At 52.7% G+C, this 27125-nt stretch overlaps 11 protein-coding genes across 11 annotated transcripts in view; 5 read left to right on the forward strand and 6 right to left on the reverse strand.

Annotated features, from left to right (window-relative positions):
* CweA (putative GPI anchored protein) overlaps positions 1-1671 on the reverse strand; it is a gene marked incomplete at its 3' end in the record, with an annotated part of 4495 nt that extends 2824 nt beyond the window's left edge. Inside the window, exon 1 of the mRNA XM_025638702.1 lies at positions 5-1671. Within this exon, the coding sequence (XP_025489684.1) occupies positions 5-1172 (1168 nt within the window). The 5' untranslated portion in view covers positions 1173-1671. The remainder of the gene's footprint in view (positions 1-4) is intronic.
* A 434-nt stretch (positions 1672-2105) lies between these two features.
* BO82DRAFT_133814 (uncharacterized protein) lies at positions 2106-2677 on the forward strand. The gene has a single exon (XM_025629999.1). The coding sequence runs from the start codon at positions 2226-2228 to the stop codon at positions 2622-2624; it is 399 nt and encodes a 132-aa protein (XP_025489685.1). The 5' UTR covers positions 2106-2225; the 3' UTR covers positions 2625-2677.
* Positions 2294-3253, reverse strand: BO82DRAFT_340459 (uncharacterized protein). Its single transcript, XM_025633511.1, has 2 exons — positions 2722-3253; positions 2294-2663 (listed from the first exon to the last, which is right to left on the reverse strand). The coding sequence occupies exon 1, from the start codon at positions 3245-3247 to the stop codon at positions 2732-2734; it is 516 nt and encodes a 171-aa protein (XP_025489686.1). The 5' UTR covers positions 3248-3253; the 3' UTR covers positions 2294-2663; positions 2722-2731.
* Positions 3254-5318: 2065 nt separating this feature from the next.
* BO82DRAFT_356452 (uncharacterized protein) lies at positions 5319-6397 on the reverse strand. The gene is made up of 2 exons (XM_025635732.1): positions 6266-6397; positions 5319-5881 (listed from the first exon to the last, which is right to left on the reverse strand). Exons 1-2 carry the CDS (start codon positions 6283-6285, stop codon positions 5605-5607), a joined length of 297 nt encoding a protein of 98 aa, XP_025489687.1. The 5' UTR covers positions 6286-6397; the 3' UTR covers positions 5319-5604.
* Positions 6398-6779: 382 nt separating this feature from the next.
* On the forward strand, positions 6780-7493 carry BO82DRAFT_376450 (uncharacterized protein; the record flags this gene model as incomplete). Its single annotated transcript, XM_025637525.1, has 2 exons — positions 6780-6974; positions 7089-7493. The coding sequence occupies 2 exons, from the start codon at positions 6780-6782 to the stop codon at positions 7491-7493; spliced, it is 600 nt and encodes a 199-aa protein (XP_025489688.1).
* Positions 7494-7942: 449 nt separating this feature from the next.
* On the reverse strand, positions 7943-13131 carry BO82DRAFT_376451 (MFS sugar transporter; the record flags this gene model as incomplete). The annotated part of the gene is made up of 22 exons (XM_025637526.1): positions 7943-7990; positions 8021-8219; positions 8267-8330; positions 8382-8467; positions 8513-8549; positions 8588-8902; positions 8954-9073; positions 9123-9375; positions 9429-10175; positions 10230-10393; positions 11220-11300; positions 11355-11420; positions 11475-11647; positions 11697-11818; positions 11867-12133; positions 12187-12305; positions 12359-12413; positions 12465-12511; positions 12564-12753; positions 12810-12828; positions 12880-12999; positions 13064-13131. 22 exons carry the CDS (start codon positions 13129-13131, stop codon positions 7943-7945), a joined length of 3360 nt encoding a protein of 1119 aa, XP_025489689.1.
* A 1060-nt stretch (positions 13132-14191) lies between these two features.
* On the forward strand, positions 14192-15293 carry BO82DRAFT_385167 (oxidoreductase, short chain dehydrogenase/reductase family; the record flags this gene model as incomplete). Its single annotated transcript, XM_025638157.1, has 4 exons — positions 14192-14664; positions 14739-14850; positions 14916-15029; positions 15093-15293. 4 exons carry the CDS (start codon positions 14192-14194, stop codon positions 15291-15293), a joined length of 900 nt encoding a protein of 299 aa, XP_025489690.1.
* Positions 15294-17515: 2222 nt separating this feature from the next.
* On the forward strand, positions 17516-18715 carry BO82DRAFT_133956 (uncharacterized protein). The gene has a single exon (XM_025630001.1). It carries the CDS (start codon positions 17916-17918, stop codon positions 18558-18560), a length of 645 nt encoding a protein of 214 aa, XP_025489691.1. The 5' UTR covers positions 17516-17915; the 3' UTR covers positions 18561-18715.
* A 743-nt stretch (positions 18716-19458) lies between these two features.
* Positions 19459-20416, reverse strand: BO82DRAFT_133976 (uncharacterized protein). Its single transcript, XM_025630002.1, has one exon. It carries the CDS (start codon positions 20139-20141, stop codon positions 19662-19664), a length of 480 nt encoding a protein of 159 aa, XP_025489692.1. The 5' UTR covers positions 20142-20416; the 3' UTR covers positions 19459-19661.
* A 3515-nt stretch (positions 20417-23931) lies between these two features.
* Positions 23932-25764, forward strand: BO82DRAFT_134001 (uncharacterized protein). The gene is made up of 2 exons (XM_025630004.1): positions 23932-24892; positions 24964-25764. The coding sequence occupies exons 1-2, from the start codon at positions 24022-24024 to the stop codon at positions 25347-25349; spliced, it is 1257 nt and encodes a 418-aa protein (XP_025489693.1). The 5' UTR covers positions 23932-24021; the 3' UTR covers positions 25350-25764.
* A 198-nt stretch (positions 25765-25962) lies between these two features.
* Positions 25963-27120, reverse strand: BO82DRAFT_356464 (putative secretory component protein shr3). The gene is made up of 2 exons (XM_025635733.1): positions 26973-27120; positions 25963-26867 (listed from the first exon to the last, which is right to left on the reverse strand). The coding sequence occupies exons 1-2, from the start codon at positions 27016-27018 to the stop codon at positions 26179-26181; spliced, it is 735 nt and encodes a 244-aa protein (XP_025489694.1). The 5' UTR covers positions 27019-27120; the 3' UTR covers positions 25963-26178.
* Positions 27121-27125: the final 5 nt, after the last annotated feature.

The raw sequence follows: 27125 nt of genomic DNA on the forward strand, positions 1-27125 counted from the left end.
TCACGGGCCTTGTAGTGGTGAGGCTTAACAACAGTCTTATCCACATCAATATCGCGGGAGTGATCATCTTGGTAGTAGTCGTTGACTTCGGACGAGAACTTGCTTGTAATCGGGAGGTCAAATGTGTTGCCAGTATCAACCCCACCAGGACCACCAATCACATCCACGTGCTCGTGGCCTTCACGGGCCTTGTGGTGGTGAGGCTTAACGATAGTCTTATCCACATCAATATCGCGCGAGTGATCATCAACGTAGGCATCGTTCACAGTGGAAGAGAATTTGCTGGTGATAGGCAAATCAAACGTGTTGCCGACATCAACTCCCTCGGGCCCACCGATAAGATCGACATCGTCAAGATAACCGCGTGCCTTGAAGTGAGCAGGCCCGTGGTGCTTGGGGTTCACGATGGTGGTGTCTCTGTCAATATCACGGGAGTGATCATCAATATACGCGTCATTCACAACGGACGAGAACGTGCTCGTGATCGGCATATCGAAGCTGTTGCCGGTGTCAATCCCCTCAGCGCCTCCTATGAGATCGACATGTTCGTGCTCTCCGCGAGCCTTGAAGTGGTTAGGGGGATGCGATTTGGGTTTCACGATGGTCGTATCGACATCAATATCACGCGAGTGGTCATCCACATAGGCATCATTGACCGTGGACGAGAATTTGCTGGTGATGGGCAAAGCAAACGAATTACCCGTGTCAACACCGCCGGCTCCTCCAATGACGTCGACGTCCTCGTGCTGACCGCGAGCATGGTGGTGCTTGGGACGACCGTGAGGCGGCACTACCTCGACGACATCCTTCTCCAGCTCCACGCAGTGATCATCTTCATAGTACGAGTTCTCGTTGTTCGACTCCGCGTGGACTTGCGGCTTGACATAAGTGGATCCCTCGGAAACTCCGTCGTTCGATTGGATCACTTCCTCTCTGGCCTTATGGTGGTGAGGGCGACGGCCATGGCCTGGCTCGATGATGGTCTTCTTCGCATCAAGGTCGAACGAGTGGTCGTCCGAGTGGTAGTCGTTCACCTCGCTCCGGAACTTGTTGTCGACCGGCAGCGCGGCGTCACTGCCGCGGTCCTCGCCCTGCGAGCCCCCAATGACCGAGGTAGCGCGGGCGACAGCAGCCAGCGCCGCAAGTGGGATTCCAGCCTGGAGTCCCTTCATGTTTATTGCTGTTGGTGTTAATTATAAGATGGAGGTTTCACGTCAAGGTATAAGAAACAAAATACAATACAACCGAAAGTTGAAAGAGTGACTTGGGGCCGAGGCCGTTGGAGGGAGGGGCGTAGCAAAAAGATTAAGGAATGAATTAAAAAATAAAACTGGTTGTCGACTATTACCGTACGATCGATTCGACCTACTTCGAAAAAGAAGCTCCCAGGTTTGCGGACCCTATTGCACCTTTTATGATGGTGGCATCATCCTGGCGCCGGCATGCTGCTTCCTCTGCGGCAAACAAACAAATACAAGCCGGGTGTTGTTGTCCTTCTGGGAATGTTGGGAAGAATGAGCACTCCTCCAGATCCAAGCCAGACCATGTGTTCCCAGGAACCTGAGGTTTCTTCCCTCAGTGGTGGATTGGTGCATTCCTCATGCTGAATGGCGTATATAGCCAAGGGATGGGTATGTATGATCTCCCCACCTGGACGAAGATAATAGGTGCGGCCATCAGGGATGTTGTCCCGGTCCAGTTGGAAACTGATCAGAGATGAGCATTGATCAATGGGATTTGCTCCATCAGGACATCGGAGCGTGATGATAGTCGGAGAAGACATGTTGTATGGGAAACGGCCAGGTACGAAAGCTGCAGCAATGTGGGTCTCCGTCGCTGGAGCCCGGCATCACTTTCTGCCGCCGCGTCTCGGCACAGCCATCAGCCACCTCAGGACAGTCTGATTCTGCAGACTGATTAATTGGTCTAGACGCAGCTTTTAGCGAATTTACGAGATTCAACACAATACGCAACAGAAGAGCCATTTTTTTCAAGTGGGTATTATCCAGTACAATCCATTATATACTGAACGTGAGCAAAAGTGATGTATCCCGTCATCGACATTCCCCCCTCATCGCCCTCACTGAAGAGGACACAACGAGAAGCGAACTTCCTATCAGGGAGAATTGTTCTCCAGAGCCGATCAGTCCGTAGACCGAAGGCAACACTCGTCGTGGGAAGATGGACGAGGGTCGTGGCAGGCTCTGTTAGCTTTTTTCGATGTAATGAAGAAAAGAAAAAGTTCAGATAGGGGAGCGCCGCCGACACGCGGTATTTATGTGGCCTGTGGATCACGTGCTCGAGCTAGGCATCCCGCCCTCGCTAATCGCCAAGCTGTCAGGCACACCAGCCTTTGGCCCTGTATGTTCTGTTTGTATTTGATCTTCTCCCGTTGTTCCAAGCAACAATCTCGCCCCGCATGCGTCGCTAAAACCCTCCTTTATGTACAGGAACTCAGAAACAGAATCCAAAAGACAGTGAAAAGAAAAAGCTCAAATGTACATGCAATCCAATTCCTACCCAGCGAACACTCTCCAGACTCCAAACTCCCATGCAGTATAGTTATGCTCCGCAGAAATGTCTTGTTGGTTTTGAGGTACTTGTATCACAACCGAGAATGGTAGGCAGAAGTATCGACAGAGGAGGGCAACGCAAGGTTGGTCCTGTTCGTCTACTTAATTAGCATTTCGCGCGCCTTCCATGAGACCGTAGTCAACCGACCTCTGTATCATCATCTGATTACCTCCTGTCGGTGATCCGACCTCCACACGGCGCCTCCCACCGCGACGGTAATTCCCACCGCGATCGCAATCATGGTTCCCAGGATTACCACGGCAATCGCGCCTTTGGCCACGATGCGCTGCTTGCGGCTCAGTCGATTCATGCACCCGCAGTGTCGCTTCGGTTGACCCCAAAGATTCGACGTCGACTCATGACGGCTGCCCGACTCCAGGGCGGATACGTTGAACATGGGCGGGCTCTCGGGGATGACGGGGGAACTGTAGCGCTGCTGGACGGTGGGCTGGGGTTTCTCGCTGTCCACCCTCAGGCGATTGATGTTCACGGACGGGGTCGCATGGCGATAAAAGGGTGAGGAGGGCTTTGCGCCCACACAGGGGTTGTAGTCTCCTGGCTGAAGATCAGGGGAAGAAGCCGCCGCCGCCAGGTGTGGTGGTGTTTCAGAGTCGGCGGGGAGCTCGACCGCGGCGGGATATTTCTCGGCTTCACACACACTGTGACCTGTCATTTCGCCAGGGCGATTCGGTGTTTGTTTGGGGTCCCTGGGAGGTGGCGTGGAATATCGGATGCTGTTCTGGGGGGGAGGGGGGTTGAAAGCTTGTTTGGGGCAGATTGGAGGTTGCGACTTTGGGGTCAAAGATAGGAGTGCAGGTGTAAGTAGGTCATGAAGATCAGGTTTCTCGGTGTGGAGCTCCAAAAGCAGCAGCCTAATGATAGTACAGTACTTGGTCGCAAAGGACAACGTCTGGACCCAGGATGTCGTAGGCGTTCAATGCATGATGGAAGGGGGTAATAGCAGTAAGTTACTAGGTAGTGTCTTGATGGTGGCTTCCTGTGCAGCGGGTTCCAGTTGCTTTGCGACTCGGGCTCGCCATGGCAAGATCCATCCTAATCTTTTGTGTCTTTTCATCGGCGGGAGCTAACGATGACAGTTGAGGAGATGCAGACAGCATTCCCATTGTTTTCAGTGGGCTGGCCCTGATCCGGCCACTTGGGTGGCGGTCTGGAGTCACTGGGGCAATCGGAAGTATTTGCATGCTTCTATTCTTGGTCGGGACTGGCCGCATTCGACACTTGGCTGTGGGTGTATGCTTGTTTGCATTATCCATTATCTCGATAATCAGTATTGCTGGATAGACGTGACTGTAAGCAATTCACTCTTAGTAGGTATCTAAATTCAATAATGAAGGAGTAAATAGAAAGCCTACTATTGCCCATGGTGGGGGGTTACGGGTACCGTGGACGGGATGTGTTCGATGGATATATATCTCCGACATGATTTTCGCCAACCCTATACCACAACCACAATGAATCTATTTACCTGCTCAATATTTTGTCAAACATCGATCAATGACATTCAACATCAAGTTAAAAGCATGATAAGCTGAGATTATACCGGAAAGTCTAGTTATCGACTTGTTCTTCTAGTGCTGTCAACGCATGGTGAGCAGATATAGTAGTGCCTGCCCTCCAATCTAAAAATAATGATGCAATCCCTGACCTCACTCCCTGCTTGATTACATCCGCACTGAATACAAAGAGACTACACATAGATAGACAAAAATGTTGAGAAAGACATATGATACTCAGTAGCATCTCCACCGACGAACAAGCTGACCGACCTACAGTAAACTCCACAAGAATAATTATCACGATCGCTTGACCCGAAGCTTCTACGTCGTCCACGATAGACAAAGTCTAGACCTTCAACACACAGCAAGTGCTCTCAGCCATCACCGCTGGCTGCCACTGTCTACCACCAGATCTAAAAAAGGAACAATAGCCTACCCCGAGCCACTCAATCCCCATCCCACCGCCTGATGTTCTCAACATCCCCCGATTCCACACCAGTCCCTTCCTCAACCCACTCCGCTGGTTGACTAGGATACACCTTCACTCACCCCCAAGACCACCAGCTCAAGTATGTGTTCGCTCACGGAATGTAAGACACTCACCAATAAGCCGAATAATTGAGTTGTTTCCGGCCAAAGGGGGGGCAAAGGGCAGGGTCCACCGCACTCATACATTCATCCCTTGATCCCCCTGCGCACTACTTTGTATCCCGCCCAGCATTCCCAGCAACTCAACGACCGAAAGAAACTTGAAATATGAATCAATGTCTCTCTTAATCACTCCCCCCCAGGCGACTTACCAGTTTCCCGTGGAGTTATTCAAAGGGAAATAAAAGAAAGGAATCAAGTGGTCAGATATTCCCGCAATGGCTTCGTGTAGTCTAGGGAGACCGGGCCCTGAGATTCGCTGCCTGAGTCACTTCCATGAACCTAGAACCCAGCCACCTTCCATGGAGTATGATGGATATATATATATATTTTTTTTTTTTTTTTTGGTTTATTCATTCGCCCTCTCAGCTGAGTCACTTGGGCAACGGGGGTGGAGTTTCCACCGCCGAGGGTTGAGATGTTCTGTCGAGACCTTGTGTCGCGTGACCATTTTCCCCAAACCCCAACGTGAGCGTAGGAAAGGTGCCGGAGAAGACTGCTTGACCAATGACATGGTGGGGTAAGAACGAGTGAGCATACTGCTAGGTACTGTATCTTCGAGAAACTAAGGTGATCTGCGTCGAAAGTCATTATTCCAAAAGTATGAGTATACTCCACGTCTCACTACCGTCATCAACAACCATCACACTCAGCCAACACCATCCTCACGCCCCAAAACCACCACACCCAGCTCGAAAAGAAACAAACCCAAGTAGACCCAACCGCACACCCAACAGCGTCGAAGCGGACCTTGCCCAAAAACCCAACCTGGAACCCTCGAACTGAAGTCAATTCCCAGCTATTAAAAACCTCAAACACCCAATCCCATCCGAACTATCTACATTCTTCTAGCCCCAAACGATAATCACAACAACCCAATCACAATATCCCCATACAGCTGCGCATCCAACTCCAGCTTGACCTTCGCATGGAGGTTCAAATGGATCCGAATCCGTAGACTCTCCTTGCCGTCCTCCTCCTGCGTGGCCCCGGGCGCCTTCATCCCGCTGTTCGGGACCAGGCCATTGGGTGTGGTGGTGGTCGTGGCGGTGGCGGCAGGGGCGGAAGAGTCCAGCTCATCCTCCGGGTGGTCTTTGCTGGTGCTGTTCTTGCGGCCGCCGGTGGGGCGGCTGTCGGGGAGGCTGGTTCCGGTGGTGGGCGGGAGACGCGGGGTGGTTAGTGATTTAGTTGTGGTTGTGGAGTGATAGGGAGATTTGGACGAAGAACAAGCAAGCAGCAGAAGAGGAGGGTCTTTGAATGTAACAAACGGAGGGTGATAGCCGGGTGATTAGGTGGAGGTGGAAGTGCAGAAGGAAGTGAAGAAGTAAATGAGGGGGAAGATGATTTTATAGACGGATATTGTCCATGCTTTGTCTTCTTCCTCTTCTATTTCTGCTTCTTGCAGTACTTGGTGAAAGGGTCAGGGTCATGGCGGACATCATGTTAATGTATCGGGCGGAGTCGGAAGAATGAGACAGATAGATCAAGTTGAATTGCCTCAGGACCAACAAGAGAAGAGGAAATACCTGGTAATGGACTCGGCCATTTCGATAGGTTGAGTAGATCCCGGTGCAACTGATTCGGTAGGAGGAGAGAGCAGAGGCACTGGCGTTGGCGGCTGTAGAGAGCAGAGGTGATCAGGCAGGAAGAATTGGGAATAAAAATAAGACGTGGACGAGGTTGAGCCTATTTCAGACGAAGGCATGACATCCTGGAGGACGAACAAGAGAGAATATTTAATTTATGGAGTATTGTAAAGCGTGACCTCATCAGTGTTTCATTTTTTAAAGGTGAAGCTACCTTGCCTGGCAGCGATGGAGCAGACTCCACCTGCCATCTGTAGCTGCCAATCAGTCACATTGAGCTCACACTTAACCTCACCTCGTCGCTAAGCTGAGAGACTGCTTACGGTCCTCACCAGGCGTGGGCACAAGGCAGTCAACGACCTTGTCTAGAATCCCTAACGCATGATCATACTCTTTCTTCCCACATCCTCCGACACAACCAGCAACCCCCACTATGGTGATAGATATCGCAGTGATGGCAGCTCTGCTGCCCACCATGATTGGCCTGAATGAAGCTTCCCAACACACCCGCGACCATGAAGAAGATCGACGAGCATCAGCCCGCAAGCAGCGCTGCCATCTGATTGCCAGCTGCTCGCTCACCCAAGGGACCCCTAGTCAGCGCGAAGAAATTCAGAACGCAAAGGTATTTGTGGGTCAAGACGGCCGGGTGAGTCTGCCTTTGCTTCCTTCCTCAGCTACTGGCTGTCTGCAGTGGACAACCGTCATTCAAACGTCGCAGCAAAGCTAAATGAAAACAACTCGTCCCATTGGGAACACACAGCTCTACATCACGAAAAAGGCACCGAGCACGATGTCTCCCTTCAATGGAGGGTTTTATACTCATCCAGCATTCCCGACTGACAATACCTCCGGGTTGGTGACTGTAACAGGCGAACAACCACCCACTTTACGGTGGGCGTTTCTAGACGCGCAAACCTACGAAGTGCGTTGGGGTAGTCGACCCGACAGTGAGGGCCACGTCTGTGGGCCCTTTGACTGGACCAAGGATGAACAGCGATTGACGCTGGATGGGTGGGAGGGCTGGCTGGCGGTGCAATTGCCGGACGATGAGGCCGGAACCGGGCTCTGGCGGCTATACTTCGACCTGAACGATGACGGAGCAGATCTGCCAGTCGGAGCGCAGGGATTGGAGATTGTACTAAGGCGGGTAGCGGCGGAAAGTTGAGGGATTGATTGTCCTGTGTTCATGAATAGATCATTGAAAATGGCGTAGTCTAGATAAAGAGTGTCAAGATGACGAATTGCGCGGAAGGTGGAGCGGTGGAGTGACTGGTGGAGTGGACAGCAGCAAGACATCGGATCTGGTGGATCTGGTGGCGGATCGCACAAACCACAAGCTGCTGCCGCCATGGAAAAGCCCGAGCTGGCACTTCGGGCTCCACCCATTCCCACCTAATATCTTGTCAAGCTGCGTTATTTCAAACTCTCTCTCTCTACCTGGTCTTTTGCCGGTTGCGTGTTGGAAAACTGATGTATACGCTGTCTCAGCATGTGAAATGTCTGTTAATGCCTCTTTAGCCATCTAACTCGGTCTCATTCCAGGGCACTAGACCGACTAGCTGTGGGGGGCGTTCTGCTTGACTTATTGTCGCGTCTGCATCCCGAGTATGTTTCTCACAAGGTGGAATGCGAACATGTGCTGCCTCGAACACTCGGCGGAGTCTGCAGATTCGTATCTCGCTGCATGTCCACTCGCATATTTTCTTCCATCTCCTCTGCTTCCTCCTCATCACCCCAGAATTCTCGAAGGTCTTCTGCTCGCCAGCTTGTTGCCCAACCCGTCTCCCGCTCGATACGCGTCAGCGTCTGAACGATAGCGGCATGCTCGGAATGGTGAGACATCACTTTGCCGGCCAGCCAGAGAGGTTGCAATGCGTTGGTCCAACAGCCACTACTATGGATTAGCACCTTGTTATGGATCGTGATACTGTGGGACACCATACTGATGGGTGTTCGAGACCGAAATAGCGCAGATCTGTCGTGCATGCCAGAGGACAGACTTCTAGACAATATTAGCGACTGAATAGCTCGTGCCCCTTCAGCAAGAGCTTACCGTTCGACGTCGCTGCATTGAGAGAGTTTTTGGCTTTCCCTGGAGTAGGAGAAGAGCGCAGGCATGATAAAGTTGGTTCCCGGATACTGAGGCGTCAGAAAACGACATATGCGCGCTTGAGAGTCACTTACTAGCAGCTCCATTCCCATAAAGCACGGTCGGAAACGGCTTATCATTACCCGCCCCGACTGACGCGGTCGGGATACTAAATAATGGCTTCATCTGGCTGGGACGATTCTCGTACCACTGTTCTACATCATGCAGAAGTTGTTGCCATCGGTCAACATACGAGTGGCCATCTTCCAGTATGCCGTGATAGTATGTGGAAAGTCGAGCAGAACCAAATAGCACGCCCAGTGTCTGCGCACATAAGAACACAGTGTAATTGGCATATGTATCGAAAGCATAAACATTTGACGCCAGGAACAGCTGCGCAGCGTCAGCTGGGGTCATGTCGCGCGGAATCCAGTTGCGGATGGGTATGATGGTTTCTTCTTCCGAGATGAGGCCACCGCAGACGTCTAAGATCATATTAGATCACTCGGGGTAGAGAAAGCAGGTGGTCGGCATACCCATTCTCGCGAAGCACCAGAATAGTGCCTGTTCCTCTTTGCCAGAGAAACCGTTAATCTCAGCAGCCTGGATCAAATATGCACACCCATCGAGATGACGCCGCCACTCTTTGGGGTTGCCTGGTGACCACAATCAGATGTGCCAGATTTAAGAATGAATAGAACGTACAGCTAAGCATTTCTAACACGCAAAGAATGACGCAGGAGGCGATGGCAGGCGTGCTCTTGCTTTCAAGCTCAGGAAGAAGCAGATGGATTGCTTCTTGGTACAAGGACAGACTTTCGGATTGAGACTTTCTGTTCTGCTTCCGCTCCATCTGCCGGGCGGACAGGGCTAGAATAGAGTAGCGGAGATGGGGTGCCGACTTGGCCATTTGCGGAAAGGTTGAAGCAAAGTGACGATGATTGTCAAACATGTCAAGCTGGAGGGTCAGTATGTGTTGATCATTATCATACGGCTCGTTGCCGGACTCACCCAAAGACATATCTCGTTAAGGTAATTTTGCCACAGAACATTCTCACGTTCGGGGACTAGCTCAAACTCGCGCCCTGTTCTCTGATGGGCGATGACATGAAGTTCTGTTCTTAGATAACTTTCTAGCATTGTACTGTCGGGCTCAGGCACAGTTTCAGGGGTTCTACCCCGGCTTGGGATATCAGGTCGTGCAGTCCAAAGCTGCCGGTTGCGAAGAGTAGTATGAAGAGCCTCATAAGCAGATCCAGGAACAAAAACATCGTTGGTAAAGCTGGCTGCATCAGAGAACACGCTCTGGTCAAACATGGGCGAGGGTATCGTATGATAGACGTTGGACGCTGGATGAGGGAACTGCCCGGTGTTCCCCGTCAGATTCTGAACAGCTGCCAATTCATCGACAACAAACTCAGGGCTAGAATGCATATATGGATGGTAATGAGACGCATCTGGAGAACTGTGGGCTGCGCGCTCCACACCTACGGCAGGCTGTTGCGGATCCAGTCTGTCTGGGTTTCGGAAGCTCTCATGCGATAGCGGTGAGAGTCGCTCCGCGGTACGCGGGCTGAGAGGAGGATCATTAATCTGCGTGCTCGGCGAAGGAGACTTTAGCTCTGTGCATGCGTTGAGTTTCTCATAGTCATCGCCATCTCCTAAGGGTGCTGATGTTGCGACACGCTCCTCTACCGATCGTCGAAATTGCTTAACGGCCGTTGTCTTGGCAGATCGCGCAGGAATAACATTCAAGATCTAAAACCGTCAGGTAAATTTGCAAATTGACCTGCCTGATCGACTGTAACGTACCTTGAATTTACTCTGACGAGATGCACGACCGGCAGCTTGGTTCATGGAAGGATGCTCGGGTTCGAGGACTTTGATATTGGCCTCCCGAAAAGACCCCAGTCGCCTCCATTCACACGTGTCGCCTCGACGTTTGCAGCCCGAGCAAACCGGCTTTGCTTCATCGCCTGGGTCTGTCAGTTCCTTGATTGATTGACCTCTGAGCAGCAAGGTGAGAGAGCGAATCATTACATTTTCTGCGGCGACGGCTGCAATTGATACAACCGGTACGCGTGCGTCTGCGCGGCGCAAGGCGGGATGTGTCAAGTGTAGCGCGCATGTTGTGGCACAGATCAATTTCTGATTCAACCGCCATGCTTGATTGAGGAAGGAAGAAGAATCTGGGGGATAAGATGGAAAGGATCAAGGTACGTAGCATTGATGGAGAAGTAGCTGCAGAATCGAAGACTGCGGGGGAACAACATGAATCCCAGGTGGAGAGGTGGAAAATTTCCCGATCGGGTAGAAATAACCGCCGAAAATGTGGGGAAAGAAGGAAGAAGACCGCGAGGGCTTCCCCGGACCGCAACTGCCTATTTTAGAAGCTCGTCCCCTAGCACCAAGTTTTCAAGAACGAAATTGCTTCATTATCACGGTAGATACTGCAGATACTGCAGATAATGGATATCTCAAGTCTACTTCCTATGAACACTCAGCTCTGTATGTACTGTACGCCACCAACGACAGAGACCTGCCCGTTACTCAACATGCTCAATCATGCCTACCTCCTTGTCTCCCATGCGCTCACTGACATCGCCCGCTGCGCCCATCGATGGGTGCCAGTGAAGCTGCACCTTCTCTCCCGTGAAAAGCAAATCCACTTGTTCCAGCGTGAGGTTGCGTGTTTCGGGATAGAAGAAGTAGATCAAGGGGAGGAAGCAGAAATTAAACACTAGCGAGCCACGTTAGCCCTGGCTGACATCCCTCTGCCTAGCATGGGGCCATAATTCTTACCAGCAAAGTAGATATACGTGCGATAGCCAATGCTATCAATACTGACGGGCGTGATTTCCACGACGAGGAAGGTAAAGATCCCTACAGATGGCAGTCAGTATATTTCCTCCTGCCTTCACCCATCGAGATGCGTACAATTGGTGGCAGTAGCCAATGCGGCAGCGCGGCTTCGGATCGCCAGCGGGGCATATTCGGCAGGCACTGTGCGATCGGTCAGTGAACCTTCGTGTCTGGAGGATGTGAGAGCCAGCTTACATAGCCACGGAATAGCCAGCAGGCCAACGGCAAAGAAGAAATTGAAGAGAAACAACATCACGGTGGCCACGATACCGGCCGCATGGCCGCCATCATACACAGTGCCGGCTAGGATAGCCATGCAACCACATTGTCCCGCCGCTGCAAAGAGCATAAGTTTCCGACGACCCAGCCTGTTCAAATTAGCAGCCGAGCTGGTGAGTTTGAGAGCAAAAACTGTACCGATCAATAGTCCAGACGGGGACAAAGGTAGAGATAAAATACGCTACCCCGTTGAAACCGGCCATCAGTAGGGCCAAGTTGTGGCTCATACCAACCGAGTTCTCGAAGATTACCGTGTTGTACTGCGTTCGGTCAGCAAGACATTATCAGTTTAGATTGTTATAACTGACATAAGTGATCAGATTCACTCCCGACATCTGCTGCATGAACTGTCCACCCATTCCCAGAAGCGTGCGGTAGAAGAACTTCTGAGGCCCGTTGCTGAAAATCATGCCAAAGGATCCTTCTTGCGACGCTGCCTGCTCCTCCGTAATAGCACGAGAGATCTCTGCTACCTCTGTCGTGACAATGGTGTCAGACTCAGAGATTTGGTCCGCGTTAGGCTGAACAGCCCAAATAATACGCTGCGCTTTGTCGCGTTGGCCGTGGGAAATAAGCTTTCTGGTGTTAGCTTCCAAGCCCAAAAGCCCTTCAGGGCAGCAATACTCACCCAACGAGGCGACTCAGGCAAGACAATCACCCCCAAAAGTGTGATGATGGCAAAGAGAATCTGCAGCGCGATGGGGAACCGAAATTGAGCTTCACTGTTGACATGACTCATTCCATAATCTGAGCACTTTAGCATGTGTGTGGCGGGACTGGGAAGCAGTAGATAGACTAACCAACCCAGTAGGCCGTCATGACACCAAAGATGTTGATTGTGAGCTCGATTGCCAGCTATACGAGATCAGCACTGACCCCGCCGATGTTGTCACAGAAGCCACATACCCCTTTTCCTCGACTGGATGCTTTGCTCAATTCCGAATGCCACACCGCTACTCTCGTCAGCCTGCGTTCCAAGGGAGAGTACTCTGAGGGCCGACGTACGGATTGTACTGGTATTGAGACCATTGCCGACGCCGGCCACGATCCGCCCCACAATCAATTGCGGGATACCATACGCACTACACTGAATCGCCGCCCCGATGCTGAGGATAATGCAACCCGCAATGATACACATCCGACGGCCGATCTTCTCACCCGCGAACAGAGCAATCAGGGCACCCAAGAAGCAACCCTACTCCATGGTCAATTGGTGTGTCATCGGAAGGAATTGAAGTATCATCAACATACAATCTCGTAAATAGCAACTCTAGCCCCAGTTAGCTCGCTGGACACAACACTTCCACAAATGCAGACTTACACCGTGCCTTGAAGTGAGGAACTGCCATGTCCTGCGGAGGTCGTGTCGATTTGCGGGAATGTCCGAGTGAATGCAGTACCGGTCAAAAGACCTGACATAACACCTTGATCATATCCGAATCTAAATCTCCAGTCAGTCTTGGTCCGATAACCGACAAAGATGGACAAATGCGTGGATGACTCACAGCAGGAAACCACTTCCTGCAGTGGCAGTGATAGCCAGCGAAAGTGGCTTACCAGTGAGAACAGTCATGTCCTTTCGTAAATATCCGTGAAATTGAGATCAGAGACAATGCTAGCAAACTAGGGCTCGCATTGACTCCGATCTATTGGGGCTCCATCTACTTTTATAGGGCTGGGCTGGGCTGGGGTAGGGTTAAATCGCCGAAAGACGGCAGAAGGACGGGAGTAGGACGTCATTTTCATGGGGTGGTTTTTGCGGGGAACGGACCCGAGGGACCCGGGGTTGTTTTTTGGGAAGCGGAGAACAAACACAAACCCTCTTTCCAAGGAATTATAGTCAGACACGGAACCATAGCGTCCTCTGGGGTTCCGTTGTTGGATGTCTATTCATGGTTCCTCGAAACAACTTTTGCAGTGGTTCAACAGTTTGGCGCCTTGTCGTTGTATCATAAGTCGAGTATAGCGAAAACGTTGGCCTGGTCATTGGAGTCTGCACGATCATAAGCATTCTTTCGGATGTTTGCGTACAGTACCTCCATTCTGCACGACATCATCTGATTCATGCCACTCTTCAACCTCCGCTTCATGGAATAGGCTGAGTGGGGTTTGGTTTAGGGCAGCACCAAGTTTGCGCTCGTAGATTCCCCAATCTGGAAATCTTTGGCGCCTCGGCACGACCCACAGTGGGATGAGCCGAAGGGAATCGGGAAAGCCACGAGTTGTCATCCCGGACTTTCCCCTTCAAGAAGGCTTTAGCACCACCCGTCGAGTACCCGGGACCCTCCCGCCCGCGTACTACATACAGTACCTCCAATATCACGGGCAGGTCCTGAACAGCGGCGCTATACCATAGATCAGTGGATCAGATAGCACAGCAATCGTAGCGCAGCGATGAAGACGGTCCCTGCGCGAAACGCATGCCAGATGCGTTCTAACAGGAGGTCGGTCCTGTCCCACAGCAAGATTCCTCCTACTTACGTTAAGCATAAGCGCAGTCCATTTACCAACTGCACCTCACCCATATAACCGTAGTCTCGCCACGGAAACCTTCATTTAAACCCCCCCCTTCCCCCGGACTCACCCTGACCACCTCGCCTGCACGCAAAGTCCTCTCTACACAAGTTCCCACCATGTCCCCTTCCATCACCGACAACACCACTCCCGAGGTCGCCCTCGACCGCACCACACCCGCCGTCGCCGATTCAACCCAGCCGCCGGTCATCGGGCGCACGAACGACCTCTTCTCGCTCGGCAATCGCACGGTCGCGATCACCGGCGGCGGCCGGGGACTGGGGATTGTGCTGGCGGGGGCCGTCATCGAAGCCGGCGGCGACGTCGTGTGCCTGGATCTGCTCCCCGCGCCCAGCGCCGAAGAATGGGCCTCGGTCCAGAAACTCGCCCGCGCGCGGCGTCTCCACGCATCCTATATCTCGTGCGACATCACCGACGAGGCCTCCACAAGCCGGATTCTCGAGCAGATCGCGGCAGAGGCATTGGGCCGTGATATGCCCTTGCGCGGACTCATAACCTGCGCCGGGATCCAGCAGATGGTGCCCGCGTTGGAGTACCCCGTTGACATGTGGAGGAAGATGTTGGACGTTAAGTAAGCTTCCACCACCAAGTCCACAGTTCTGTGGGGAGGACAGTATGAAATCTAACAAGAGCCGGTAATTCCAGCGTGATCGGCACCTTCATCCCCGCCAAGCATTGCGCTCGCATCTTCAAGGAGCAGAACATCCCCGCCAGCATTGTGATGATTGCTTCGATGTCCGGACAGATCGCCAACCGAGTAAGAGATTGCCTTCTTTCCATCATGACAAGAGAAAGAAAAGCTAACAGAGCGGCCGCATACAGGGTCTCACCTGCACAGCATACAACTCCTCCAAGGCTGCCGTCCACCAAATGTGTCGCTCTGTAGCGCAGGAATGGGGACAATATGGCATTCGCATCAACACCCTATCCGCCGGTGTAGGTTTGCTCTTATATCCTAATGTATCCAGTGATGACCGCTAACCACTGGGCCAAATGCAGTACATTCGCACCGCCATGACGGATGCTCTGCTCGCGGAGAAGCCGGAGGTGGAGGAGACCTGGATGCGGGGCGCGCTGCTGGGCCGCCTGGGCGTGCCCGAGGACTTCAAGGCGCCCACGGTGTACATGTTGGCCGATGGCAGCGGATTTATGACGGGAGCGGATTTGAGGGTAGATGGGGGACATTGTGCTTCGGCTTGAGTGCGGGAATTAATCTGATAGATGGCGTTCAGGTAGATTGGGGAAATGCATTTGGTTCAACTTCATAGGTCGTTTATCTGCGGTGGTCAGTCACGGCCGTCGAGCGACAGGGGCCAGGATTCTAAGGTGTCCAAAACGCCGAAGACATTAATCTAACTGTAGAAACACTCGACTTAGGAAAGGCCTGGTTCCCATGACCACAGTTCTGTTCACCTGCATGAAAAAGGTTGTATTCTTAATGTGCCCTGTGCTTGTGACCTCCTAGGCCTACGTTAACGTCTCCAAGTGCGAGTCACTGGAACAAAGGTCACTGTGGGCCGAATTCTACTCAGGCGATACGCCAAAGGATGGGACCGAAAAGGGTATAATGGATTGGGTGCATGATTGTGGCACGCAGATAATCTCGCTTTCGGGGGAATCAATTGGTCAACATCGATTTCTATCATCTTCCTCAATTGTCCCTATCCAATCAATCTTCCTACTGCTAGAAGAGCCGTTCCCACAATGGTAGTTCATGATACCACCTGTACTGGGTGTCAAATTCCAACGCGAGAAGCTATATCCTGGCTGTCATACGTCCAAGCGGAATGGTGGGCGTTCTTATCCTCCACTTAACAAGGTCCGGTCTCGAACAATCCCTTGGCTTTTGATCCATCAACGTCGAATGCCAGGGTGACATGGCAAGCAGTTAAAGGATGAGCTGTGTGCCTCAGGTGTGGGCTTGCATCCAACACCGAGTGGAAAAATTTGTTGGTTGTAGCACCGAAAAACAAGACGGTGTGAGAGAATTCTCAACCAGGGTTGAGGAGTAGCCAATGGGACATAACGGTACGAGCACACCAGTCCTTCCTCATGGCCACCGAGGTAGATAATGAGGATAATTGTCAACTGTTTAATCCCCAATGCGACGCTTCCTGTGCAAACGGGTGTCTCAATGTTTGCCTTTTCTGCGACATGATGTGATAAACATTGGATATCATGATAGACCCACCAACAAAGCCAGTCTGCAAGAGGGCGCGGATTCGCATACTCTAGCAGGGACACGTCCCCAGAAGGTCAAGCACTCTCGCACATAGAGGGGTAGACGGAAGGCCCCTGCAAGCCTGAGCACGGTGCTAGTCACAGACCCCGCGCGCATAGTCCCTTATGCCATGGCAACAGAGTGACTGACATTACCTTGCTATCGGTCCTTGACCAATCGTCGTTCAATTTACTGAAGAGGCACGGATGCATGGGGATATAATGCAGGCGCCAACCCGGCAGAGTCGAGATGAAGATAAAGTATGAAAACAAGCCGCGTGGAAGTCTGGGGAGATCCAGCCGCCAGACTAGATTGACAATAGAATTGAAGCTCCCAGCAGGAAGCTCTCAGAGAGACAGCTCATAGGTGTAATGTACATCTGATTGATGATTTGCACGATGGAATCACCGAGCGAGCCGCCACTAGGTAAGACCGGCAGATGTGTGCATTAACGCGGACGATAACGACAAGGGTCTTGAGTATCTCTGACCTGGGGTGGTTTTCCGAGCAGTCGATTGGAGTGAACGTACTTTGATGAGGAACATGGTGTACATATTGTGTGGTGGCTAGAGGAGAGGATGAGCTTTAGCGCTGGAAAATAGCGCGCGTTAATCCCTGAGGAAGTAAGTATTTCGGCCTTGTCGTTAGTTTGTAGCATTGCATATTCGGACTATTCGAGCCATAGAGACCAGTTTGATGAAGGGATATAAGAAGGATGGTCCTGATGAATGTTTGAGCTTCATTTCATCTGACCGAGTAGCTGACACCTTCTCGTCAATTGTCACACATCATTGCAGATCAACCGATCTGAACCTGCAGTCGAGCGAAACACCGTCTTCCCCTCTTTCTCGCGGAAGCCAATCCACGCCAGACAATTCTGCAGACTGGTGATCCATTGCATTGGAGATCACACCTCTCTGCAGCCAGCTTGGGTGAGTTGAAACGTGTGGAGGCCGATAGATGGAGAAAGGAGTGTGGAAAGGGCGACTCGGGGCCCTTCGATGCAGCCGCGCACCTCTCGGAGTCAAGCCATTCTAGGTCTAGCGCGTGACACTGACCTTGAATTTGTGACAGACCCTCATACTTACATGACATGCGTCTCGTTCTTTTACCGTCATAATACCCGTACTGTACGCGAAATCCGCCTGCCTCTCCTGTCTGGGCTGTCGGCGTCAATTCGAGATAAATAATAATCCTCGCCCTCCACGTCTCGCCCGCCCTCCATCCCTTAACCTCCTCCCTCCCCGCCTCCTTCACTTCTTATCCTGAGAAAGAGGATATCACGAAAGAAAGTTCTCTCCCGGTCTTGCTCTATTATTATCACAGCTGCGACGTTCCCGGTTGATCGCTTCAGTCACCTAGTCCCGGCTTGCCTACTTCTCCCCGGGTGTCGGCTGTCTCATACAGACTCAATCTATATACGACGGGTCACCCTTGTCTACTGCCACGCACGCACAACGTGACAAGGTCAGGCGCATTCTCGTCAGAACAAATCGTCACCTGGTTTGGGAGCTTCTTTTCTTCAAGGCCCTCTGAGCACTCTTGTGTCCTACACATTACCTAAACTCTCGAGGACCTCGACACATCTACATCCATCCAAAATGCCGGCGAAGCCAATCCTCCACCCGTTACAGACCCCTCGCACGATGACCTTCCCTTCCGAACTACAAGCCGACTCAGGAGCCAGTCTATCAGGGGGCGGAGCAAGGAACACCAGTGACGACGGCCTGTCGACGCCCATCACCCCACCCGCCGCCTACACGGAATTCCTCAAGGCCCTGACCCCGATCTTCTCCCCGGCCGACGGCAATGGGGCCAGCACGCGCTTCGTCTGGGACAAGGCCACGAAGACACCGACCTCGCAACCGGCCAGTGCGGTCAGCGGCTCGTTCAACTTCTCCGATGCCACCACCAGACCCGCGACGGCGTCCCTGCCGCCGCCGACGCCGTACGGCACGGTGCCCCCGACCCGGCGGGATATGATGAACCTGCGCCGTCTGCGCATCCCCCCGGCCATGCGGTACTCGCCCACGCTGGAGACGCCGCGGAGCGCGAACTCGATCCTGTCGCCCTACTCGCCGTCGGATTGGAAGCTGCGGTATTGGGAGGGCCCGCGGAGTGCGACCGCCAGCCGGGTGAGCGTGCGGCATGTGGTCACCCATACCGTGACATATAAGCGGACGCAGCTCGAAGATCCGCCCAAGGGGAAGCGGAGAAAGCATAGCGAGGAGAAAGATGAATCGTGAAAGTTTTGATTTCCTTTCAATTTAGGGCGCTTTTTTCTGTCTGGGTTAGGTAGCGCTGGGCTTGGCGTTGGGAGTTGGGGGAGCGGATTCACTATTGGGTAGGATATAACAAATATGATTCACTCTCTCGAAGACATTTGCAAATCATTTATCCTTTGACATGAAGTCGACTTCTCTAGTAAATGAACATAGACCGGGGAACACCGCGGGGAGCAACTGCAAGCTTCCGACTGGTTCATTGGCAAACACAAGCAGACTTGGCCAATGACGACATGTCCGGAGTATGTGTACGTGGAGTCTGATCTATCAGTGACGTTGACGGGGTATAGGTGGTAGCATTAGCTCCTTACTATAGGCGACCTATTGCACTGCATGGTACGGAGACATCAATCAGCATACCAACTAACGACGCTGTTTCTTCCCATCAACATAGTCCGATAAAGATACATACTCACCAACTTACAAAGCTCCTCGAACAACGCACACTAAATGCCCTACCACCCCAAGCCCACAGCCTCAAACCCACAATTGACTTCAGGCCAACACACCACCAACCCAGAGCCTCCTGCAAGGCATCTGCGCCGCATGCACCACCCCCCTCTCAGACCTATACAATCCGACCCCCCCTCCCAGATCCCAAGATCCCCTCAATCACATTCTCACCCACCTACAGACGCAACCACGTGTTTGCCCTAGAGATCCTGCCCATCCACAACCCATTTCTACCCACCATCAGTACGGAAGGCGCATCAGCCCCCCTCATGCCCTCTCAACTAGCCTGGTATTGTTCCCTTCTCTCCCAGGAAAGCAAGCATAAGCGCGGTTTACGAGCTAGGTGCCCAACGAAACCCTCCAGCTTCCTGCTAGAGTCCAGAGCACTTAGGTCTGGCGGGACCCAAGCATCCGGAACCGCGCACTGACACCGTCTAAAGTGACAGGCTTTCGCGGCGGGTGAGACGGTGTGGGCCGGCCACTCTTTCTGAGTCTCAGTGAGATGAGTCGTGACCCGACCCGGGGCAGTGGTAAAGATGACCATTGGAGAGAGAAAAGTCGTAGTCAAAGTAAAGAGGAAACCTTTTTGGGGGGCGCGGTTATTACTTGCTAGGGGGGTTTTGTGTGCTGGCTGGGGATGATGGAATTGTTGGGTTTGATTTGGTTTATAGCCGTAGTAGAATGAATAACATGATATGAAGTTGGACACTTGATGTCGTCTTGTTGGTGGTCAATCTTCGAGGGGTGTGAACTAGTTAGATGGTTGTGGTTGTTGTTCGAGGTGGAAGGAAGGGCTATTGTATAGATACTGACACTGGTACAGAGAGATGTATGTATGTATGATTCCTGGTTGGTAAGAATCGCCCCTGAATCACTGACCCATCCAGTGTAGAATATAGCATCATCACCAGCATCGACAAAGTCAAATACCAAGGTGCAGGTGAAAAAGAAGAGGCTCATCACGACCAAAATACTGTACATCGTAGGCTCGGTGGTGTACGGTAACCAACCCACCATCAGCGGTAACGGTAAATAACCAATACACGCGATACCACCGCGAGCGCACGGCGGTAACCCTACCCTCCCCATTGGAACATCTACGCCCAGAGATCGTGAGCACCCCCTTTACTAGGTCGTGAACTGAGCCACCCTTAACTAACAAAGACTAACACTTACACTCTGATCCGCGTCCGCGTCCAAAGTTTCCGGTGATTCGCCCCCGTGGAGGGTACGGTCGAAGTCTGCCGTGCCAAACGGTCGCCGGTTCACCCTGCCCGGGGCACTGCTCCAGCCTGCCCCGTGGCCGCAACCTAGATCACCTTGTGATTTAGCACCGAGCGATGGGGCCAGGTCATTGGCCAGCAAAGCGCGCTGACTGTTTCATGTTTGCTCGCTGAAGAATTGCGGGCGCAGGCAAGCGGGATTAAGGGGTGGACATTTCTGTAGTCGTACATTAGATTGAGATTGAGCTGTAAATAGAAAAACATGTAAGATCTTAGTGAAGAGATTGCGAGGGCTTCGAGAAAACAAACCACCACTCCCCTTCCGTGATAGGGCTGGTCTGGTATCTGGCACTTTTGGCCTCTGCTGATGTGACTCTCGAGGATGCTCGATGCTCTGGTGTTACATCACCACGCTCAATGTTATATGCCACAGGTAGAATAGGCACGCGCGCCTCCAACGCGACTTCCTTCACCACGACCTTCAATCCCTCTAGAACCTACCACACCCAACTAGACAGTGTGCTAGAAGCAACTAAGCTACCTAGGACTAGTATTCCTCCTCCGCTACGAAGTAGCAGCCTAGGTAACATAGTAGGTAGGCTGGCCATGCAGACGAGCCAACCAGTAAGTAAGAAATCCCCCTCGGCGCCAAAACCCACCACACGTCATCTAAACTCACCCCGCCCACATCGATCCTTATCCCGGCGGAACCAATGGTTCCAGGTTCCAGAACCGGGAGGGGGAAAAGCCCGCCGACGGGACCCACCCTCGCCCCCAAAGAAGTCTAGTGCCGGCGCTTAACTGCAGCTGCCACGATGTGGTCCCAGCGAAGTACTCTCTACCTTCAGGTTAACTACCTCTAGCTGGTGTACAACAGCCCTGCTAGTATCAGTCCCTAGTACTGAAGTAGACTATATTTAGAAAAACAAGCCCAAGGAATAGGGTACTCTCCCAAGTCATATGCCTATCCATATCCAATGCATCGAAAACACCCAAAAAGAAGAGCGGGAAATCGAGAGAGAGAGGCACACAAGATACTTGTACCTACAAGCCTAACCACAAAAACAAGCTCCCTTGCAATTAACCTTTGTGAAGGATTTCCCACCCCGCCCCCGAAAAAAAAAACCACTAGCAAAACTCCCTGTAGAAATCCAAACTCGGTTCATCACACTCATAACGCCTTACAACCCCATGGATTTGCCGCCGTGATCTCAGCCGCTCGCCCTCCTCCCCTCATTCGGAGGGGATCATCGCACGCGTATCAACCCGTCCCCCCTTCCTCTGAGAATTCTATATACCAGATCCGTGCAGAGAGTTGGCCTTACTCAATAGGGCTTAGCCGTCTGACGAAAGGGGGAAGGAAAGCTGTGATGACTTTAGATTGGGATTGGTAGTGGAATTAACTCTTTAGCAGAGGTGGGCAGAGAAAAAGTGGGGCAGGGATTAAGTTAGTAGGTAGGTAGGCATCGAGCGTCGCGCAGTTGGCTCAATCCGGTTGGATTCTGTTGTGTCTTCTCGGCAGACTGAGGATGGATTGGCTGATTCACTTGACGACCACGTAACTCGTCGGCAGGATATACAGGATACCACTGTGCAGGAGACTTCTGTGCTCCGCAGCGGGAAGAGGAAGGGGCAGCTGGTTTTCTAGTCTGCAGGATAGTCGAACAGTGCAAAGGTCAGCAGGTGAGTGGTAGATGTGAGCGCCAGACACACATACATACTTGCTGAGGGTGGGCAGTGTCCTGAAACCTCCCGGATATCTGCAGGCTTTCTATTTTCATCACAGACTAAGGAAGTTATTTTGGGTGATGGAGGAGACCCTGACTGAGATGCTGTGATTGGGCTAAGTGCAGGAGATGCTATGTGTGCGCACTGCTATTCTGGGATGGAGGGGTGGGGGGATATTTTTGGTAACCGCTCTTATGGCGGCTGCAATGAAGATGGGCCATACAGTGGTTTGCGATCGCTGCATTGGGAGCTTATATCATGAGGTTGGAGCCGGAGATGATGAACATCATTGATGATGAACGCAGACGCTGGCCCGGGTGTGGTCGTCGACAATGCTGCTTAAATTTACATTGCAACGGACTGGATCCGAGGTCGAACGTCAACAACACACAGGATCAGACTGTCGTCAGTTCTGTCAGTGCATCGAATGGATGACCCCTCCCGATAACAATATCCTCAGGACACTCCCCATGGACTGAGTCTTGATTCGACTGGTGGAGCGTGCGTTCGCCAACCAGTGATAGTCCTCGACCTCATCGGCATTTTCGCAAGTCCGTGACGAATGGCTTGGGTCGCCGTGATTCTTAGCTGTACTTCCAGCCCAGTCGGTTCATTGCCCCCCCCTCATCAATATCCCAGCGGTTAGTCATGTTGATGATGTTGACTTTTTGTGATGATGATTGCAGAAATCGAGTGCGTTGACTTTTGCCCCTCTCTTTCTTTCTTCCGAACAAGAGTCTGCCAATGAACGTAGACGATTCGTCTCCTTTGGTGATACTCACAGCGCGGGGGGACAATTATAGAACAAATCCTGGGCGGCGCGCCGTCCGTTGCTTCGGGCAGTTTAAGCGCACAATTCCCTGCATGATCGCATCTCTTCATCACCCTTCCCCTTCCCCGAAGACTGTCCACCCGCCGCGTATTGCCGCCTAGATGCTCGTCTCATTGCGGCGGTGGTATGGTACTGTTCTGTACCTTGGGGTTTGCTTACCATGACCAAAGTTACGGATGTCTTCAGTCCGATGCAAGAGGAGGCATAGGCACACGGCGATGAAGTGGTTGACCCCTTGTTGGCTAGATGGTTGCTTATTACAGAGAGAGAGCGCCCTTCTCGCATGAGTATATCATGGAGGGATCACTCCCGCAGCGATCCATGACGAACGACACAATGAACAGGAGCAGGCTGGTCGCCCTGACCAAGGATGTTGCTGACATGCCTGGCCCGACTCCTCTTTGTCGCTCCGCCATTCGTGGTCGTGGTCTCTTTCATGCCCCTCTTCATTCTCATTTCTGCCTTTGATATCTCTTCGTACCTCAAGTGGGGTACATCCAGTACTTCCTCGTTCAGCCTCGGGTGGCAGCCATGAGGCCAATCAGGCATCCTTCCAAGCATGAGGCATTACCATGGATCTGTTCTCTGTTCGACTTGCATGTCTGCTGCCATGATGAAGGGCCTAGCAGTCCACAGCAATGCAGTGAGCAGGAAGTGGCAGAAAACAGAAGAAGAATGAAGGGGTGGGGGAAATAAACAAGAGCGAGCGTTGAAGCTGCGGTGTGATGCCAAGGCTGAGTCTATAATTAGAAAAGCCCATCAATTTCAGAACCCCTCAAATCAAATCAAATCAATTCAATTCAATTCAATAATGCAAGTCAATCAATCAATCAGTCATTCAATCCATTCCACTACCACTACCACCACCAGCAATCTCGAGTCCTCTTCCGGTTTCTTCTCATCTACTCTCCATCCATTTTCTCTGATCCTCGTGGACGATAAACGACCAGGCATCGTCAGTCGCACTGTTTCACCCCAACACGCGGAATCATTCCATCTCGTCTGACCCGGGATCGGCGGTTTCAGTCCCTCCAGGAGTCCAGCATCTGCATCCCCGTTTCAGATGCCTCGTTCATCTTATCAGCGACAGTCCACTGCCCTCGTCCGGTCCGCCTAGAAGGTCCCTCACCTTCATCGTCCTCCGTACTCTCCAACCACCAAAGTACAAACAAAACACCAAAGAGCCATGGCATACTCCCTCCCCACGCCCTTCACCCCCAACCACAGCGAGTTCGCTGCCCTCGACCCCTCGCGCGTCCCTGATGGCACCATCTCCATCACCGCTCTGGCTCGCTTCGAATTCGAAGCTGGCAAGGGCAACGACGGGACCAAGATCCTGATGATCGAGTGGGAAGACGACGATCTCGGCCGGACTTCCCCAGACAACAACAACAACAACAACAACAACAACAACAACAACAACAACAACAGCAGCAAAGGCGGCTCATGGCACGTCGCCTGGGAAGGCAAACAGGCGGTCCTCCCCGCCGACGAGAAGACCAAGGACAACACGCGCCGGTTCTACTTCCTCCTCCCGCCGCACGTCACCATCCCTCCGACCGTGACGCTCTTCTACGAAGCCGCCCCGGCTGACCACGACCAAACTGCTGCTGCTGCTGCTGCTGCTGCTGCTGCTGCTGCTGCAGCGGCGACGGCAAAAGCCCCCGAGCCGCTGCACCTGAACCCCCTACCCGCGATTTTCCCGCCGGAGCTGGGAGCGGACGGCCGGTCCGCGGGCAAGAAGGGGGTGCTGCACACCATCTGGGCGAAGAAACGGCTGCAGGTGCTGGATAAGGAGATCCGCGACGAGTGCCTGGCGAACGTCGAGGGGATCGCGCTGCACATGGCGCTGCAGGAGAAGGAGTGGATCGAGACCAACTTCGGGGTCTCGTTGAACACCGAGCGCAGTCCGCCAGCCAGCCATCCGGATCCGCATTATCCCATGGGCCCGGCGACCCCGGTGTCGCCCAGTACCACCAGTGGAGGGAAGCTGGGGGAGAAGCTCCGGGGGTTGAAGCTGCAGACGAGTGAGAAGGAGCTATCGCCGAAGGGAGAGGGTATGTTTCTTCGTCGAATTCAACCGGCCCCAACTACAAGTCCACAGGCTAACTCCTCACTAAAAATATAGGCCATGCCGCCACCGCCCGCCATCTCCTCTCCCCGCAGTCCCCAGACGTCGCCGTCTCCTCCTTCACCTCCTTCCACACTCTCCAAAGCCACCACCACAACAACACCACCAACAATCAACCAGCCCAACCACCCTCCGACCCGCCCATCCGCCCCATCATCGTCCACTACCCCCCCGAATCTCTCCAAACCCACCAATCCCCCGATCACGACCTGCAACCAAACCACCACCTCCTCCAGCACACCGGCTTCACCTCAATAGGCACAATGACACACACCTCCAGCACGGAATCCGGCGAGGAGCTCTTCGCCAAGGCCCTGAGTCCCCGCACGCCCAACCTGCCCCGGAGTCCCTTCTCCTTCAGTCCGGGGACTTTACATATGTGAGATTTTGTTCCTGCATCTGCATCCGCAACTTGGGTGGCTCTGTGGTTATCTTTGTGGTCAGTTTATCTCTCGTCTATAATAAGCTTAGCATGCATCTATCTGCATCACCTTCGTGTTTTTGTTTATCCCTTCGCAACGTGATGCTGTTGATATTAGCCGTGTCGTGTCCTGGAACCCCCTCCCTCGCTTCTTGTATGGTGTGTTGGATGTGTGGCTTGTTTTCCTTTTTGTTTCTATGATTCCCCCTACATATCAGACATTATAGCTATTATGTGTTTTATATGTGATTCTTTTCTTGATGATCTAAGATTCGAAGATGATCGGGATGTCGGATCCTGGTCTTCTTCGTTCTTCAAATCTGTATATAGATGTTCGTATGAGTATGGTTGAGTACTTGGTGCGTTGTATTGTAGGGGATTGAGTATGGGAGGGGAGGAGCACTACCGTATAGGGCTTCCATAGCTATGGTCAAGAAGGGGGAGCAGCGGTATCATATTGGTACCGGCATTTCTGTTCTCCAGAGAGATGGATCTACGAAAGGAGTTCGACGATTTCGAACCCATACACTTAGGTAGGTAGGCAGGAGATAGGTAGGTAGGTAGGTAGGTAGAATCATCCCATTCGGCATCGCAACCTCAACGCGCTCGAAAGAATTTTTGAACAGCCAATACCTAGTCCACATAAGCAGCGCAGCGCAGCGCAGTGCAGCATCAACAGCTAGCTAGCCCGCCTCCGACAACAACAACCACCACCACCACCACCACACAAACAATCCTCCCCCTTTCCCCCTCAACCCCAACAAACCCTCACGCCCAAGCAACCCATCCCACTAATTCTTCTTCCTCGAGCTCGCCTGCCGCGTCACCCTGCCTGTCGTCGTAGCAGACGAAGCCCCCTGCTGCTGCTCTTGCTGGTCTTCCTTCTCACCAGCCGCATCCTGCTTCCCCTCCTTCTCCTTCTCCTTCTTGGAGGAAGAGGGAGCGGCCTTAAAGCTCGCCAACTCCTGCGCCTCCTTCCGCTCGGCATACCACTGACCCGCTTGTAAGACCAGCACGCCGACCAACACCAGCGCCAGGATCGTGTTACTGGCCGCGAGGACCTTCAGCGAATCCTCGCGACCAAGAATCTGCCCTTCCTCGGCGGGCGCGTCACTTCCCGCAGTAGCAGCAGCGGTGGCAGCGAGAAGATCATCGCCGTAGGTGCCCGCGCTGACCAGCCGCAAGCCCTTCACGATATTCGCAATGTACACCGTCACGCCGCACATGTACAGCACCAGACTGGCGCCGTCGAAGAGCATGTTGCTCTCCGAGGGGCGGTAGAGCTTGGTCACGAGGCCGGCCAACCCCAGAAAGATGACGATGTGGAGGATGCGCGGGATGAGGGGCGGGGAGGCGTGCAGGAAGCGGAGGTGGGATTCAAAGTAGTCGAAGTGCGTGGCGGGCGTCGGGGTTGTGGACCACAGGATCGGGTAGTCGTAGGGGAAGAGGGAGAAGATGATGCCGAGGAAAAAGCTGGTAGCTAGAGACGTCACGTCAGTGTCTGATTTGCTGAAAGGGTGATATGTCCTCTCTGGTAGCGGTAGTGATGGTGGTGAACTTGGAAGATATTTGGATTGCTGCTTACGGCACACGATGAGAAAGGTCGCAAAGGACCCGCTGCGGAAAGCCATGACTGCAAGCTTGGAAGTGCTCCGATGCGAACACTACTGCGAGCAACGAATTGACAAGGGGTGGAAACAAAGGTGGTTTTCTGTCCTGTGTTTTTGGGGGGGGGGGG

This window comes from Aspergillus uvarum, assembly GCF_003184745.1.
Source record: "Aspergillus uvarum CBS 121591 unplaced genomic scaffold BO82scaffold_46, whole genome shotgun sequence".
NCBI classification, from domain to species: Eukaryota; Fungi; Ascomycota; class Eurotiomycetes; order Eurotiales; family Aspergillaceae; genus Aspergillus; species Aspergillus uvarum.